Genomic DNA, 15,487 nt, shown 5'->3' with positions numbered 1-15,487 from the left:
ACAAAATCAATGCCAAAAGTAATGCAAATTTTGTGACAGACTCTTTTTTCGTGTCGCTTTGTCGGGCGGCTGCCCAAAAATAAATTGAATTTTAAATGAGCGGCAAAAACCTGAGTAAAAGTCATCAAATATTTAGATAACACTGGGGACTGAGAGCCCAAGGCTAGACATGAGATATGGGAGGACATAGGACGGCAAAATGCTCTAGAAAAAGTGTACGTTTCAATGCCATGGTGATTTGGCAATAAACGAAGAGAAGATAATATTGCAAATCAAATTTCAAAGTGAATAAAGTATTATATTCCTTTATGTTCTGTTGCAGACATATTATTTTTACATAAAATAAAAATCTGAAGAAAATTTCTAAATGAATACATATTATTGGCATACACCAAATATATCTTAGGCATTTACTAAAAATCATATAAGTTATTTTTAGCTAGTCCATTATACCCTGACTAAACTATTGTGTGTTTTTTAAAGGGTAACCAAATAAATCTGAGAAATCTTAGTCCCTGGCCTTTTGTCTTCCACCTCGACAGAATCTCAGCCCAAGCACCCTACAGATACGGATACTTTGTCGCCTCAGATGTGCGGCGGATCGGCGGTAATTTTCCAATTGACGCCTATTACGGTTAATCGTAGCAGTGACCCAAGTCCGGACCAAACTTAAACTAATAATGTGCCCAGTTTAATGGCTAAGCCGCAGCAAATCGCCCGGTCAATCCGAGGCACACCCCAATGCCCCTCTTGAGTCGGCACCCACTACATGACCGCCACAAGACCGCACGACAGCGTTGTCTCGAATGCTATATTTCACCACCCACTCTAGTAACCCCACCCATGTGTGTCTACACGGAGAGAAGTTAGGATACACTCTCTAGATATCACTCTCTGTATACAAATTTATTTGATCTATGAAGCTCTTGAAAAAAACTAAGTTCTTAAATAATACCCAATATAAAATAATAATTTAATGTACATTTTAGAGAGTACTTAATAAATTCCTATGGATTTTAAGTAACAAGACAATATTTTCTTTAAAGTACTTTCATATCATTCTATACTTTTAAGAAAACGAAATGAGTGGTTTTAATTAACTTGATAGTTTGGGTTAAATCTAAATAAATAAAAAAATCACATTCACATTAGAGTTTATTTTAATCGGTACCATTTTTAAATTTAAAATTAATATACAAATATTTTTACCCGAATGATATTCATATTCAGCTTATTTATCAATCTATTTATAAACATAAACTAAATTCTTAATGGATTTTTGTTTATCTCCATGATAATAATGAGTATAGACTACTTTATACATTTTGTAATACAATGCTAGTATTTTCTTATAATATACATTTTTATTTTAGTTTATCTTTTTCTAAAACATATATTTATCAAACACATCCCTGAATTTGATAAAAGCCATATTATTTATTTAAAAGTGTATAATTTGGGTCTTTAAAATAATATTTGCATAAGTAAAAATCAGTAAAAATCAGTTTTGGTGCAAAATATTATTTGGACCTATAGTCCTAATATTTTCTCTCTGTGCACTGCTGGTTCTATTGTTGTTCCTGCTGCTTAGCACGCTAACTAACTAGCAGCAGTCGTCGCTGCCGGCGTCGTTGCCTTAACATTTCGTAGCTGGAATTAGTCGCACCGCGTAGGTCGAGGCAAGTGGATTAAATGGCGACGAAAGAGTGCAAGACAGTAGCTCCTGTCCCTGGCCGCCAAATATTCATTATCCTGGGACAGGCAATTAGCACGTCGCCAGTGAAACGGGTCAATTCGGGCTCAAAGGATGCGCCACTGACATTGCTCATACGACGCGTTGGCCGGTTGTCGAACCTCGTTTAATCAAGGGACCTTCTGGGGATCGGTGGTGTAACGGGGTGTCCTTAACCGGATCTCGGTGTCTGTGTCCTGTTTTCGGCTTTTCCGGCCCGGTGTTTCAGTGCCCCCTGTGTGCGTGTGTGTGTTTGTTCGATTGTCTCTGGATTTCACGCAAATGTAATCCTCGACCGCTTGATTTCGGTGCGTTTTTCGGTTTGTGTTTCGTGACTTGAGTAAAAGGCAAAAGTTGATTCATCAGCCGCAGGATACGGGCAAACAAACAAACAAACAAACGGAGCTTGAGTCTGTGTGTGTGTGCGTCAGCAGAAAATAAAATAAAATAGTGAAAATATAAAGCACAATACCACTGCAGCGACACATCCTTGAAGCCTTCGTGCATATACATATATATATACGTAAATACATTGTGAGAGCGAAACGAGCGCTCAGTCACGCAAAACGCCAGCGCACTTTGACCTCATTTTGGGCAACGTTTTACGCTCGAGTGTGTGACCCTGCCACGCCCCCTTTGCGCCCACTGAATCCACCCGCCCACCTCCCCTCCAATCGACATGTGTTTGCGCAAGTTCTCCTCTTTTGGCCATAATGATTTCAGCGCACAGGAAGCAAATTAAATCAATAAGTTGGCATATCATCGCTTAAACAGGATAAACTGCAGATTGCATTTTTAGTGCAATGCAACACTGGTTTTTTGTGCCATCCTATTGAAATCGATTTCGAGTGTTCGCTTCTATAAATTGCATGTAATTAAGCCATTTTTGGCCAGTTAATAAAATTGCATAAGTGAAAGCGCATTTAATTTAATAAATGCGGATATTGAGAGTGCTAGAGAGCCGCAGCAAATGTGAATTGTTATGGAAATTTCAAGAATCGTTCTCGCTTTTGAATGAATTAACAAATATAAATTATAAATATTATAATGTATTTGTGTTTCGCCCATTAACAGGCTCATTTTAGCTAATAAAAATAATAAACTTGTTTCCGGCAATGCATTTAAATAAATATTATTATTAAATACGCGTATTAAACATGGCCAGTAATGGCAAAACAAGTGCAAGTTAAAAGTACATAAATGATGCCAATTAATTTACACCAATGCAATGAAAAGTTTTTCCTTTTTTTTGCGAATCAATAAATGAATTTAAAGCCTTTAATGTGAATGTCGCCGCAAGAAATTAACAATTATAAACAAATTGCATTTAAATGTGTTAAAAGGATCAACATAAATCGTGATATAAAGAAAACCCAGTGATTACTGTTCCAGTTATCCTTTTCAGTTGATTTTAGACTTTTATTTAATTAAATTTTGTGCAAATATTGAATCAGCGTATATACACAAGAAAGCTTATAGCACGTTTTATGCAGTCATAAAAATCATACAAAAGAATTGTAAGAAAAAAGTGCATTTAAAAGAAGTGTGCGTAAAAATACACCATTGCAAAATTTTTGTAGTGCTATAAAAATACATGCTTTTATCAGGCTAAACAAAGCAATCCTTTAATAATTGAATCAAATAAATTGGTGAACTAATAAAGTGCAAGAAGAATTTATAAATAAATATAATACAGTTAAAATAATTCAAAGAAATACATTTATAGCCGCTAAAAGGGCGCACCATTTTAAAGTTGGCCCACAACAAGCAAAGAAGTTGGTCAATTAAAATGAGCCATTTATGACATGCCGTTGGGGTAAGGATTAATTAATTGATATATCGAGTATATAGATTATTATGTTGCACGAGACTCACTCAATTAAAATCCCGTGCACGCACCATTAAAAAGCGGTCGGTAATCGGGAGTTCGCATAATTCTTTGGCGATGCAGTCGCTGCACAAACTAAGAAATAAACAACTTGATTGCCCCAGCCAGTGCAAGCAAATTAAATAATAATCATTTATACAATGGCCAAATAACAGGCAATTATATTGCATATGGAGCTGGCCGAACGGAAGTTTCCTGACAAACCGACAGCCAAACTATCCCCAAAACTAAACTCAACGCACCCAGCCAGGCGTATAAATTTCATTTAGCATTCTAAGCCATGTTACTGGGCATTATGGGAATGTGAGTGTGTGACATAAACTATTGCTAAATGCAAACATTTATAGTTTCATTTAATGGCTCAGTGTTGCGCTTCGTCGACGGACAACGGTCGACAGGCATTAAATCATTTTTAAAGTGCTTGCAAATAATTGAATTTGTTAGTGCGAAAATGCTCGCACAAATCTTCTCTGCTTTGTCTTTGTATTTACAGTGGGGAAAATGCAGTGCGTAGTTCTCAAGACTTAGATACATGTGAATTGTGTTAATAGGTGCTTGATTCGATATAAGCATATTAAGAAATGATAATTCAAGTAGGAAAAATAATTATGTTGTGGGCATCTGATCTAATCTGATATTGTCTCATTCAATTATTTTTGTGCCTCGGTTATTAATATTAATTAAAATGTTTCTCTTGCGAAATAGAAATTTGCATAAGTTAAGAAAAGTTGATTTATATCCCTCTCGGATTAAATTGGTTAATTTATTCATTTATTAATTGAGAAAATTCAATTTTTCACTTAACTCTTTAAATGATTTAGTTGTCGTTGGTTTTGTGATTTGTAATTAAATTTGCCTTGCAGATTTGCTTAAAATACAATACATATTTATAAAAAAAAGCTTTTTAAAATATATAAGATATATATTTTAACTAACCCATTTCCACTGTGAAGTTCAGTCACATAAAGGCGTCTAGTGAAGTAGAACAGAACGGCTAAATGCCTGCAGCATTCGCTTCGTTCCTCCTTCTTTTCCACTTCCTTTCTCGTGTCCTTTGTCTTGCCGGTTCCTTCCTTGGTCCTGAAAATGTTCCGAGTCCTCCCACGCAGTTAGCAGCACTCATTCATGCATCCTGACTTCTATTGTAGAGCACATATGTGCACATATAGCGAAGATATATACTTCACACTTGGCAAACGCGACCGTGACGCTAACAGCATCAAAGACTAAAACAACAATGACAAAGGCCATCCATTGTTGTAGTTTTTGCCATTGTCGTCGTCACTTAATATACAAATTTCAGTAAATATTTTTCACACACACGCACACGTAAGGACTGAAAGACGCACAAGGAGTGCAATTTCCGCGAGCTGCATTCGCTCAGAACACGATTTCCCCTTCCTGCCCCAACCAATTTTCCATTTCCATTTTCTGTCCCGAGTTCCTTGGGCAACAATTCGTTCAATTTCATGCAATCAAGTTATTTTAATTCATTACCCTTACGCGACCAACACTTGGGTGACATGTTCGCAACACCAACAAACACCCACTCACAGTCGAGAAGGAATATCCGAGCCGTAACCCCCTTAAAGCCCCCTGAGGCCCATCGATCCCCGCCATTGTCCCTGCAAGTGCATGTGCATTTTGTCTTGCGACACTTGACATTTACATACACAAGCGTTTGGGCACTGAAAGAAACTAAAGTCTACATAATTTGTTATATCGAGATACATTTCTCCTTTTTAAGACCGCACATCAAAGTGCAAGGCCACACTGGTCCTTTTATTAAATAAATCCTTGATATTAAATAGCAAGGTCACACTGTTTTTAATTTCTTAAGATTTCTTATGACAAAATATCTTTCATTGATACCAGAAATATTTCTAATTATTCTAAAATTAGGCAGAACAATTTTCTAAAAAAATAGTAAACCATGTAATTCTAAAATGTTAGTTTTATTCTTTTTTTAGTGCACTATCTGCATGTGTTTATATTCACATACACACATATAGTACATACTGAGGAATATAGAGCCTCACGCACGACTATCAAAATGTCAGACATCTGTCATTTAATTTAATTTGACTTCACTTTGCTTTCATTTGCCCTCCCCCTTTTTTTCACCCAGCCTTGTGTGCTTTCTTTTCCCGCTGTCTCCTTATTTTTTTCCACCCTATAGCTGAATATATATGTAAAGATATATGGCTATATAGGGCGGGAGGCGTCGATGTTGAGCACAAAACGTGTAATTTAGCGGGAGGTGTTTGGAGAAGGTGTACGGAAAAGGGGGATTCCCCGAGGCTGCTGCTATTACTTAGTTTTGTTGTTATTTTACCAGTTGTTGTACATGTTGTTCTTGTTTCTTTTATTATTGTTGTTGTTGTTGTTACTGTGCATCGTACGCGAGCTCAATTTAAATCGCTTTGCGTTTGCTGTGAAAACGGTAAAAAGCGTGGAGAAAATTGCAAAAGGGACTGGGGAAAGTGCGAAAAGTTTCGCGGAAAATGCATCGATCAATGAATACTCTTAATGGGGTTAATAAAAAATGGCAAGTGTTTAAATAAATGGTTTAGTGGTGGCTGGATATGGTGAATAATTGAATTAAGGAAACTCGCCTGCGAGTTTATTGATATCGGAGGGCTGATAAATGGTTAAAATTTCCAATAAATGGGTAGAGTTTATGAGATGAATGTATAAATTGGATCAACAGAGTTATATTAAAAAAAAATACATTTTATACTAGCTATGTTTATAGCAAAATTTAACTCCCTTGAAATTTATCCTTACGACTTTATGTCCTTAAGTCTTTATCGAGTTTATAAAAGCATTAAATGACTTTAATAAATATTAAATGTCAAGAAATTGTATGAAGAAATATCTCAATAATTTTCTGAAAAATATTTTTGTAGGAACCAGATTGAAATACTGTACTGATTAAGATTTTCTTTATATTACAGATGATTTTTCAAATATTTTTTTATAAGAGTTTATTTTGGAATTAGGATCCCGCTCCTACCCACTTATTTGCCCAACATTTTCAGAGAGTATCTCCAAAGACAACTTGGCTTGATTTGCATAGGAAATTTTATTTCTTTGAGCTAAAACTAAACTAAACTATGTAAACGCACACATCATTTGCGTTGAGCTAAAACTAATTAAAGTGGTAACCCTGAGGGTAGTCAAAATATCCCATTTCGCTCAGCCCCGCCTCTCCTGCTGTTTGGCAATCGCTTTCAGTTGTTTGTTCCGGTGCTTGAGTTTCTGCTGAAGTTGCCTTTTGAACTGCGTTTCCCTGCTCAGGATCTGCAGATCCTCGGGTGAGCAGGTGGCCAGGCGTTGCTTTTGCTCGGCTATCAGCTCCTTGGTCAACTGGATCTTGGTCTTGGACACCTGGATGTAGAGCATCCGGCGGCGCTGCAGCTCCTGGCGGTGCAAAAATAAAGCGTAGGCGACTGATGCTTCCATTCCGATGGCTTACTGGCGAATGAGTGCCAGGATTGAGTTTGGGTGGGTTTTTAAACGACCTCCTCCTGGATGACCAGGTCGTGTTTATCTGTTTTTTGCCTGTCCTGCGGGTTTTCTGATGTTTCGCGGCCAATCCTTTGGGGTGCCGTTTTACCTGAGTGCCACGGGACTTAGGACTTAGGTCTCTAAACGCCTGGCCACACAGGTAACAGATGGTTTATCGGCGGTCCAAGTTTTCTTTCCTTCTCCTTCGTGCCGACCCATTAATGCACTTTAGGCCAAAATCCCTCGCATATGGCCGACAGGCAATGGTTTTCTTTGCCCCGGTTCCGCCGGCCAAGTTAGGTAAACTTTTGCGCTTGCCTGTAGCCACGAAAAAGAGAGGGATTTGCGGGGTGCTGTGGTAGAGAGGCACACATCCAGCAAACTTCTTGGTCATGCAGCTCCGCAGCCAAAATCCAATGCAATTTTGGGCCATCCATCTAGAGAATGGTCCATCCACCCGTCCTCAGGACAACCCACTCAACGACAGGATGGCACGCACGTCCTGCACAGTCCGGCATATGCATCAATAATTTTTCCCAGCATGCGACTTCACTGCGGGAAAATTCCATTTAATATGATGAATGGAGTGAATGGAGAGAATGGATATCATACATTTTACTCATAATTGCTCAAATTATAGAAATGGAAAAGTTGTGGTCTTTTACTTTATTGTTTCTTTCAGACTTTTAAGTTGTTTTAACATTTAAAATCAAATGGAAAATATAAATACATACAAAGCTAAGTTAAAAAAGATTAAGAAAAAATATTAAAATATAAAATAATTTATGCGGATATACTCTCTATTATTTTAAAATTAATTTGTGAAAATAAATGGTAAAATTTCCAAGGCTTAAGATTTTAATTTATTTGATTGTTTAAAAATTCAACATGTGTATAAGATTTAAACATGTACGATAAAGTTATTAAAAACTTGATCATATGATCATATTAAATTAAATAACTTTTTATAAATATAAAAAACTATACCATTTTGATTAAAGTTTCAGTGAACTCTGCCGCAGTATTTTTATATTTCCCATAAAGGCGTTTCCTTTTCTAACATTCACACTCTTTTTTCCGTGCTGACCCGGCCTAGGACCCGAACCCGAAACACGATCCGAGCCCAGACCCGTGTCTAATGCCCCACCAACACTTTGAGGTTTATTAATTCGCATGAACTCCGACCGGCTGCACGACCCTGCGCTCATTTTTCATGCTGCCCTGGCAACGAAAGCCACAATTAAAAATTGCTTATGAACGGAAATGGCAGACAAAAAAGCAGCAGAGAGATGCTGGGCCAACTTTCAGTCGAAACCATAATCTGAGCCATGGAAAAGCTATCAAAGTTTTCCGGGGGGTGTACGAAAAACTTAATTTCCTATTTCCTTTCCCGTTTCCGCTCACTTCCATATCTCTTTTACACCCACTCCCGCATTTAGTGTAAACTGTGCGCATCATTATTTTGAAATTTTTGACACTTTTTTCGCTGGATGGTGCTAAGCTACTTGTAAATCAACCCAAGCTCATGCGTCTTCTTCTATCCAGTGTCTTTGATGTATATGTGTCTGTGAGTGGGTGTGTGTGTGTGTCACATTTCCGGCGGAAGTGAAAGCAGAAAACTTGGTTCGTTTTCCTCTTCGCTAAATGGCATCAAGAAATGCAGCATCGTCGCCTCAGAGGAACAGAGACATTGACTGATGATGATGAGCACGATGATGTAAATGGGATTTTAGTGCCGCACATGATAATAGTAAACTTCTTTAGCAGCCGGAATCATAAGCTCTGATGTCTCTGTTCGGAATATCTGCTCTGGGCTCTTGTGACATGCAAGTAAATTGCCTTGGTAAATTTATTGTGCAATTACAAGGAAATCTAATGAAGAAAGCGGGGGATGGGGCCCTGAAAAAGTGTCGGTATAGAATGAAGGCACTCAATTTGGTCTACAAAAGGGGGATTTTAACGTCTTGAAAGGATAAATATATGTAATAGTTTAATTTCATCTACTTCCTAAAGGTTCTTTATAAATTGGTGGAGTAGTGCGTAATAACTTTATATTCGTTATTTTACTCTAGTCTTAAAATAGGCAAAATTATTTAATTGTGGAAAATTAAAATCATTGTTACTATCATCATATTTTATTTTAGATCTTACTCTGAGATATACATTTTACCAATTAACTATATTTACAAAACAATTTCAAAGCTTAAGCTTATAAATATATTTTCTAACTTAGGAAACGTACCACATGAAATGTACACTCAGAAAAAAAATCAAGTATTTCGTGCTTGAACCTAGTATTTTCGGTGTCAAAACTTCGCCAAGCATGAAAAATACAGAACGCGAGAATAAAATACTACTTTTGAGCACGAATTTTCAAGACCGAAAATACTAGATTTAAGAACCTTTCGGTCTTCAATCAAGTATGAATAATTCTTAAATCAAGTCATATTTGGACTAAAAACAAGAACGATTTAATAATAAAGTAAGAAATTTGCAGGCATGATTTAAGGACGAATAATTCTTAAATCGATATAAAAATATTATGAAACTAAAATGAGTTTTTATTTTATGCTAGTAAGAGAAATAAGTATAGGAAACTGAAACGAAATAAACGAGATATATATAAATAATATTAATATTTTAAGTTTACTTACGACTTGCCGCTCACGGGCACTAACACTACCTTATTTTTGCGCGTTATATACTGAGTACTTTCAGAATAAACAGTTGGGAATTATTAGAGTTGGCAGACATAAAAACTCCAAAATGTGCTCAATATGAGAATTTTTTGAGCACGAACGTTCTTAAATGTTAAGCATGCAATTTTTCTTAAATCAAGGCTGTTTGTACTTGTTTTTAGCACGGTGTTTTTCCCTGAGTGTAGTTTTCATCATCTGTCTTGGAAAATAACAGCTTAAATCGACTTAGGCAAATATTTTCATCGTTTAGTCTTAGTAAACCAACATAATTTCCAGTCTAAATTAATCCAAAATGTTCTGCTTTTGTTACAGTTTGCAAGGAAAAGTAGGCCATTGCCTGACCTGCGTCCTCGAAATGGCCTTGCCCTATGTCCTGGCACTGCTGCCCCTCCTTTGCTCCGTCTCTGCCCTCAGCCTGCCGAACATGACCGCAACGGACGCAGCGGTGGCCGGTGGTGGGATTTCGCCAATCCTCGTCGCCGGAAATCCCAGCAATCTAGGGAGTGGCAATTTAAGCCTGAGCGGAGGCGGCGGAATGGTCGGCAGCAATCCCGGTGGACAATCGGTACCGGATTCCGGCGGAGGTAGCGGCGCCTCTGCGGGCGGTTCGCCAGCGGGTGGCAGCGGCGGTGCCTCCGGCAGTGGCAGCAACAGCGGCCTCGGCGGCAGCGGCAACAACTCGGCCATGATCCAGGGCCAAAAGAACAATCAGTACGAGAAGTGTGCTGGACCCGGGGATCCGGGTCCCTGCAAGCAGTACATCTACAAGTGGCGCTACGAGCCAACCACCAACGAGTGCACCAACTTCATTTGGGGCGGTTGTGAAGGAAATCCGCAGAACCGCTTTGGCACCGAGGCCGAGTGCCTATTCCACTGCATTGGAGGACCACGTAAGCAGTAATCAAGTTCAAGTTAAGGTTTTTAATTAGGATCTAAAAAATACAGGGAAACACGTTTTTATTTTGACCAGAAATATTATGATATCTGATAACATAGTATCAAATATATTATAAATATTATCCCATATAAGCCAAGATGAATTTCATTAAAATGTATGATAGCCCCAGTTTCTGTAGCTAGAAAAAAGTGGCTGGGTCAATTTGTAATTGTGTTATAGATAAATAGTAATAAATTTTTTACCAGATGGGGCTCGAAGCTTACGACTTTTTAAAATGTTAATAACACTGTGTTGCATATAGTCCGAAAAATAATGACAAGATTGTACGAATAATATCAATTTTAAAGCGATTAGGTAATCCCTTAGCTATTAACTAGTTACGTTCCCTCGATTAGTTTCACCACTTCGGGCGACCCAATGATAATCCCAATTGACGACCCATCTCTTGCAGATACGCTGCCACCGTTCCTGCAGTCCACCACCCGTGAGCCGAGCACCACCGAGAGCTCCATGCTCCTCGGTTTGCCGTACACCCAGAGTCCGGCCCAATCGCCGGACGGAATGGGCGGAGCTGAGGGCGGGGACGGAACCACGCCCGTGCCCATCGAACAGCGCGGCCCCGAGCTGACTTTCGCGGAGACGGGCCAAGGCAAAACTTTCATTTTCGCCAAGAACAACACGTTCATCCAAATGGACGGCGACATCATACAGACATTTCAATTAAGGTGAGTGGGAGTGGGACTGGGAGTACGGGTGCTGAGGGAGGTGCTGACCACCTGGCAGGTGGCAGGTCCTCGGGTCCTCTGCATGCCACTTCAACTCGCCGCGCTGCAACGGTTGCGTCATTTAGCGGATTGTTGGCCTTTTGGCTTAAAAGTGCTTGATTCGCTTAACCCTTGACGGCAAGGAACTATTTTGTTTAAATATTCAATTTTATTAATTAACATTATTGTTGGAAAAGTATTTAAGAGACCTCTATAGGAATATATATTTTTTAAGTACTAACTTTCTAAGAATCTTTTAATTTAAGACACATTCTTAAATGATTTAAATGATTTAAACGTATAAATACCATTCTAATTTTTATTTATTCATCTAAGAATTTACTTCTCCTGAATTAAAAAAAACATTTAAAGAAACATAGAGAACTGTATTGATATTTAAAAAAAATATCTTTACAATTTATTGATTTTAGTAGGACTAGTTCATAAAATGTTTTCCATGTACCTCGATTGCGTGACTTTTGATACCTCCAATAACCACACATTACAAAGCCTCTGGTGAGTTTGTGAAATAGAATACAATTAAATCTGGCATTTGAGTGAGCGGGGGAATACAAGCAAAAAATCAATCTGACAACCAATGCTATTAGGTCTAAAAAATGTTCAAGCATTTTATAAAATACCACGATACCTATGGGGTTAACAGCGAAAGCTGTCCACTAGAGCAATTAGCCAAACTGACGTTGCCTTCACAGTTTGGAAATTGATTTTCTCTCAACAATTTTCTTGGGGGACTGCAATCTTATCGGTAGCTTACACCAAACAATCAAAAGGAAAGCAGGAAAGACAGAAACAAAAAACGACTCGAAAACCAGGTCAAAGGTTAATTTTCTGCTCAATTGCCGAAACCTTTCTGTCCATGCTGTGACATCTAAATGGGCTAAAACGACTTCTGGCCAAGATCTTTGGGCTTGTTAAATTTAAAATTCAATTTGCTTGGAAACATTTGGAATTTGCATATTAAATTAAGATAAAAAATATTATTTAAATGCCGAGTAGGAGAGCTTGTGCACATGTTGGACAAACATGTAGACAGTGAGGCAAATAAAATTAAACATAACTTTGCCAAATAGAACTTCTACTTGCTGTCGTTGCTGCCTTTGGTCAGTGGCTTCTGCGTACTTGGCCAAGTTGGCAATTTGTGCTGTAGTTTTAATTGTAACTCATGTGGCTGCCGACAGCAGGAGCAGCACAAACAACAGCAACGGCAACAGCAGTCAAGAGCAAAGAACAAATAAATTTAAAACTCTGTCAGGCAAACACACACCGGCCCTCTCAGAAAATGCTAATAAGTGTGGCCAACTTGGCTATTTTATGGCCAAACTCTGGTTTTATTTAAAAGGATTTGTCATAAAATAAGCCACACATTTTATATCAATTTCAGTGACTTAGTCCATAATATAGTTAAATTACTTTGCGATGTTAAAAAAAGAAATATCTGAGGAATGTTCGTTTAATTGGTTCAAAAAATTTATACAAAATCGCAAGCGTTGTAAAATAACTTAAAAGGTGCCTAAAAGTATGCAGTAAAAAAAAACTCCATTTCTCATTATAATACATATTGTTGCATACTTTAAGACACCATTATAATATTTTGATCTACTCTAGTGATTTTAGACAAACATTTGAAGTATACAATTGACAATAAAAAGTGTTAAATATGGCAATTGATACTTACTTAGACCCTTTATTTTTATTGTAATATCATAATGTAGCGATATAACCACTTTAAAAGAAACAAAGCCAACTGAAGGCCAATTTGAGCTACTTTTGGGAGCCCACATTGGCAACACATATGCTAATGCACTGCCCGCTCTACGTCTTTCTGTCTTTGCAGACTTTGCCGTGAGATTTCATTTCAATTCCGCACCCGACTGCCGCACGGCCTGCTCGTCTATCACAACGTTAAGAATCCGGATCGCATTATTTTGGACCCCTATGCACTCTACGTGATTGTGGAGAAGGGCCAGCTGAAGGTGGTCCATGTCTTTGGCAAGCATTCAACGAGTGTCACTGTGGGCGAAAGTCTGAATCGAGATGAATGGCACAGTGTGATGGTGAGTAGGGAGATGGGTACCACCCGAAAAACGGGGTCAGGTCTGGCAGGAACGCTCAAAAGAAACCCGGTCGAATGCCGTAATCCGGCGGGGCTATCAGACTTCCGGTGGACTTAGCCCGTTCGGGGACTGCACAGCTTCCCAGGGTAATTGGTAGTCGGTTAACATCTGGCGTTTTGGGCCAACATTAGCATGGCCATGCGTTCAGCAAGCAATTAGCAAGATTGCAATGCGGAATGTGTGCTGCCGGTGCATGTGTGCAAAACGCTTTATCAAACTTTTATAACAAAGCGAGCAAGTTGATTTATGTGCGTTCAACTTTGTTAACTCACCTCGGACCTGGGGTACTGTCCGGTGGTTGCATGTTGCTGCTGGGATGTTGCAGGTTGCAAGTTGCCGCTGCTGCTGCTGCTTTTCCACGCATGTAGCTAACCGCAATCCTTCAAGCATCGTCAGCATCATCATCATCAATAACAGTGGCAGGAGCTACCGAAAAAGCAGCAGCATCAGCCCGGTTTAGTTCATGTTTTCATATTTAAAACAAGCAGATCCTGTACTAATCACACCCTCATACAGAAAATGGCAAAATCACACTTAGAGAAAAACAAATTGTGACATACATTTATAATGGTTTATAATCTTATTTTTTATTTTGAAGGCTAACATATTAATGTATTTTGTTGATGTGTTTAATGAATAATCTTTAATTTCATAAGCATGGGGCTCACAAAAATCTCTGTTAGTGTATAAAAGTATGCAACGAAAATTTTTTTTTTTTTGCAACATACTTTTATGTACCTTATGAAATGGTTTTAGACACTCCCCGATACAAATTGTATTTTCACTATACTATATAAATAATTTACTCTTTACTTTACTTTACTTTTATTATATTATTTTAAGCTAAATTCCAAATAACACTTAAATACAATATAATACAATGTACCTTTGAAGCCCTGTAAATTTGAAACCAATAAAGCCTTTTAATTTTCCCATTTTTCTCAGTGCACAGGCACACACAAATGCACACACATTCGGGCACTCATAAATAACACGCAAATTCCTAATGAATTTCAGCTGATCCCAGCTATGAGTTTGTGCGCACAGCAGTTGCAATTCATTTCGTAGATTTTTACCCATGCTGTTGCAGCAAAAGCAGCAACAAATAGCAACAAAAGCGGTAGCAACAACAATTTATCGCTTGCCGCTTGCAAAAACTTGCAACTTCAACTCGGGGCCAAAACGCATAAATTCATAAATTTTTATCATTTGTCTGTGTGCGAATGCCGCGCCCTCCTCCCTGGCAATGGCAATGGCATGGGCCATGGCTGGTTTATTGGTTTTACGCTACTAACCGATCCCTCGCCGTCTATTTTGCACAGGTGCGCATCGATGTCCATGGCGCAAGATTAATTGCACGCGTCGACAATAGTCAGGAGGAGGTCTATCTGAAGGGACTGAATCACGAGTACAACTACGGCGTCTCCACGAATCTGCCATCGGTGGTCCTGGTCGGAGGTGAGTGCCCAAATCAATTGTGTATGCATTCCCGTTCCCATTGCCAGTCCAAAAATCCAAAATTCACCCCCACTTCACTGCACAAAAGCACGAAAGCCCCACAATCAATCATATTAAAGGCAACGCCCGAATATATGCAATGATTTTCGTACGCGAAATTCACACATAAACCATCGCATCAATGTGGAACATAGAAAGTTTAGTATGCGTATATATATATGGAATAGCATACAAGTGCGCTGACGAAAAATCTGAAAATGTGCAACTGAAAATTGAAAATCGAATTTGCAGTTTGGCGGTGACGACTCACACACTCCCAAAATGCACTGAACAAATCTTGAATTCAGCTCTTTAAAATCAATATTTGCCATGATGCATCAGAAAACCAAATTGCAACACAATG

The 15,487-nt window shown here is 38.4% G+C and overlaps 2 protein-coding genes across 7 annotated transcripts in view; one reads left to right on the top strand and one right to left on the bottom strand.

Annotated features, from left to right (window-relative positions):
* The window catches only part of LOC119555597 (contactin-associated protein-like 2), a 70,836-nt gene that overhangs the window by 3,766 nt on the left and 51,583 nt on the right, over window positions 1-15,487 (top strand). For 3 of the 6 annotated variants that reach the window (XM_037867093.1, XM_037867091.1, XM_037867090.1), the window contains exons 1-5: window positions 3,907-3,923; window positions 10,142-10,719; window positions 11,179-11,452; window positions 13,347-13,566; window positions 14,949-15,084. In XM_037867093.1, coding sequence (XP_037723021.1) covers window positions 3,916-3,923; window positions 10,142-10,719; window positions 11,179-11,452; window positions 13,347-13,566; window positions 14,949-15,084 — 1,216 coding nt within the window. In that variant the 5' untranslated portion in view covers window positions 3,907-3,915. Of the gene's footprint in view, window positions 1-2,722; window positions 3,549-3,905; window positions 3,924-10,141; window positions 10,720-11,178; window positions 11,453-13,346; window positions 13,567-14,948; window positions 15,085-15,487 lie in introns of those variants that run through there. The other 3 variants (XM_037867088.1, XM_037867087.1, XM_037867092.1) reach the window with 3 other exon arrangements.
* Window positions 6,819-7,085, bottom strand: LOC119555601. The gene has a single exon (XM_037867097.1). The coding sequence runs from the start codon at window positions 7,083-7,085 to the stop codon at window positions 6,819-6,821; it is 267 nt and encodes an 88-aa protein (XP_037723025.1).

Source organism: Drosophila subpulchrella, chromosome 3L, assembly GCF_014743375.2.
Source record: "Drosophila subpulchrella strain 33 F10 #4 breed RU33 chromosome 3L, RU_Dsub_v1.1 Primary Assembly, whole genome shotgun sequence".
Lineage (NCBI taxonomy): Eukaryota > Metazoa > Arthropoda > Insecta > Diptera > Drosophilidae > Drosophila > Drosophila subpulchrella.
The sequence above is the reverse complement of the archived record's forward strand: the minus strand, read 5'-3'. Positions and strand labels throughout refer to the sequence as shown.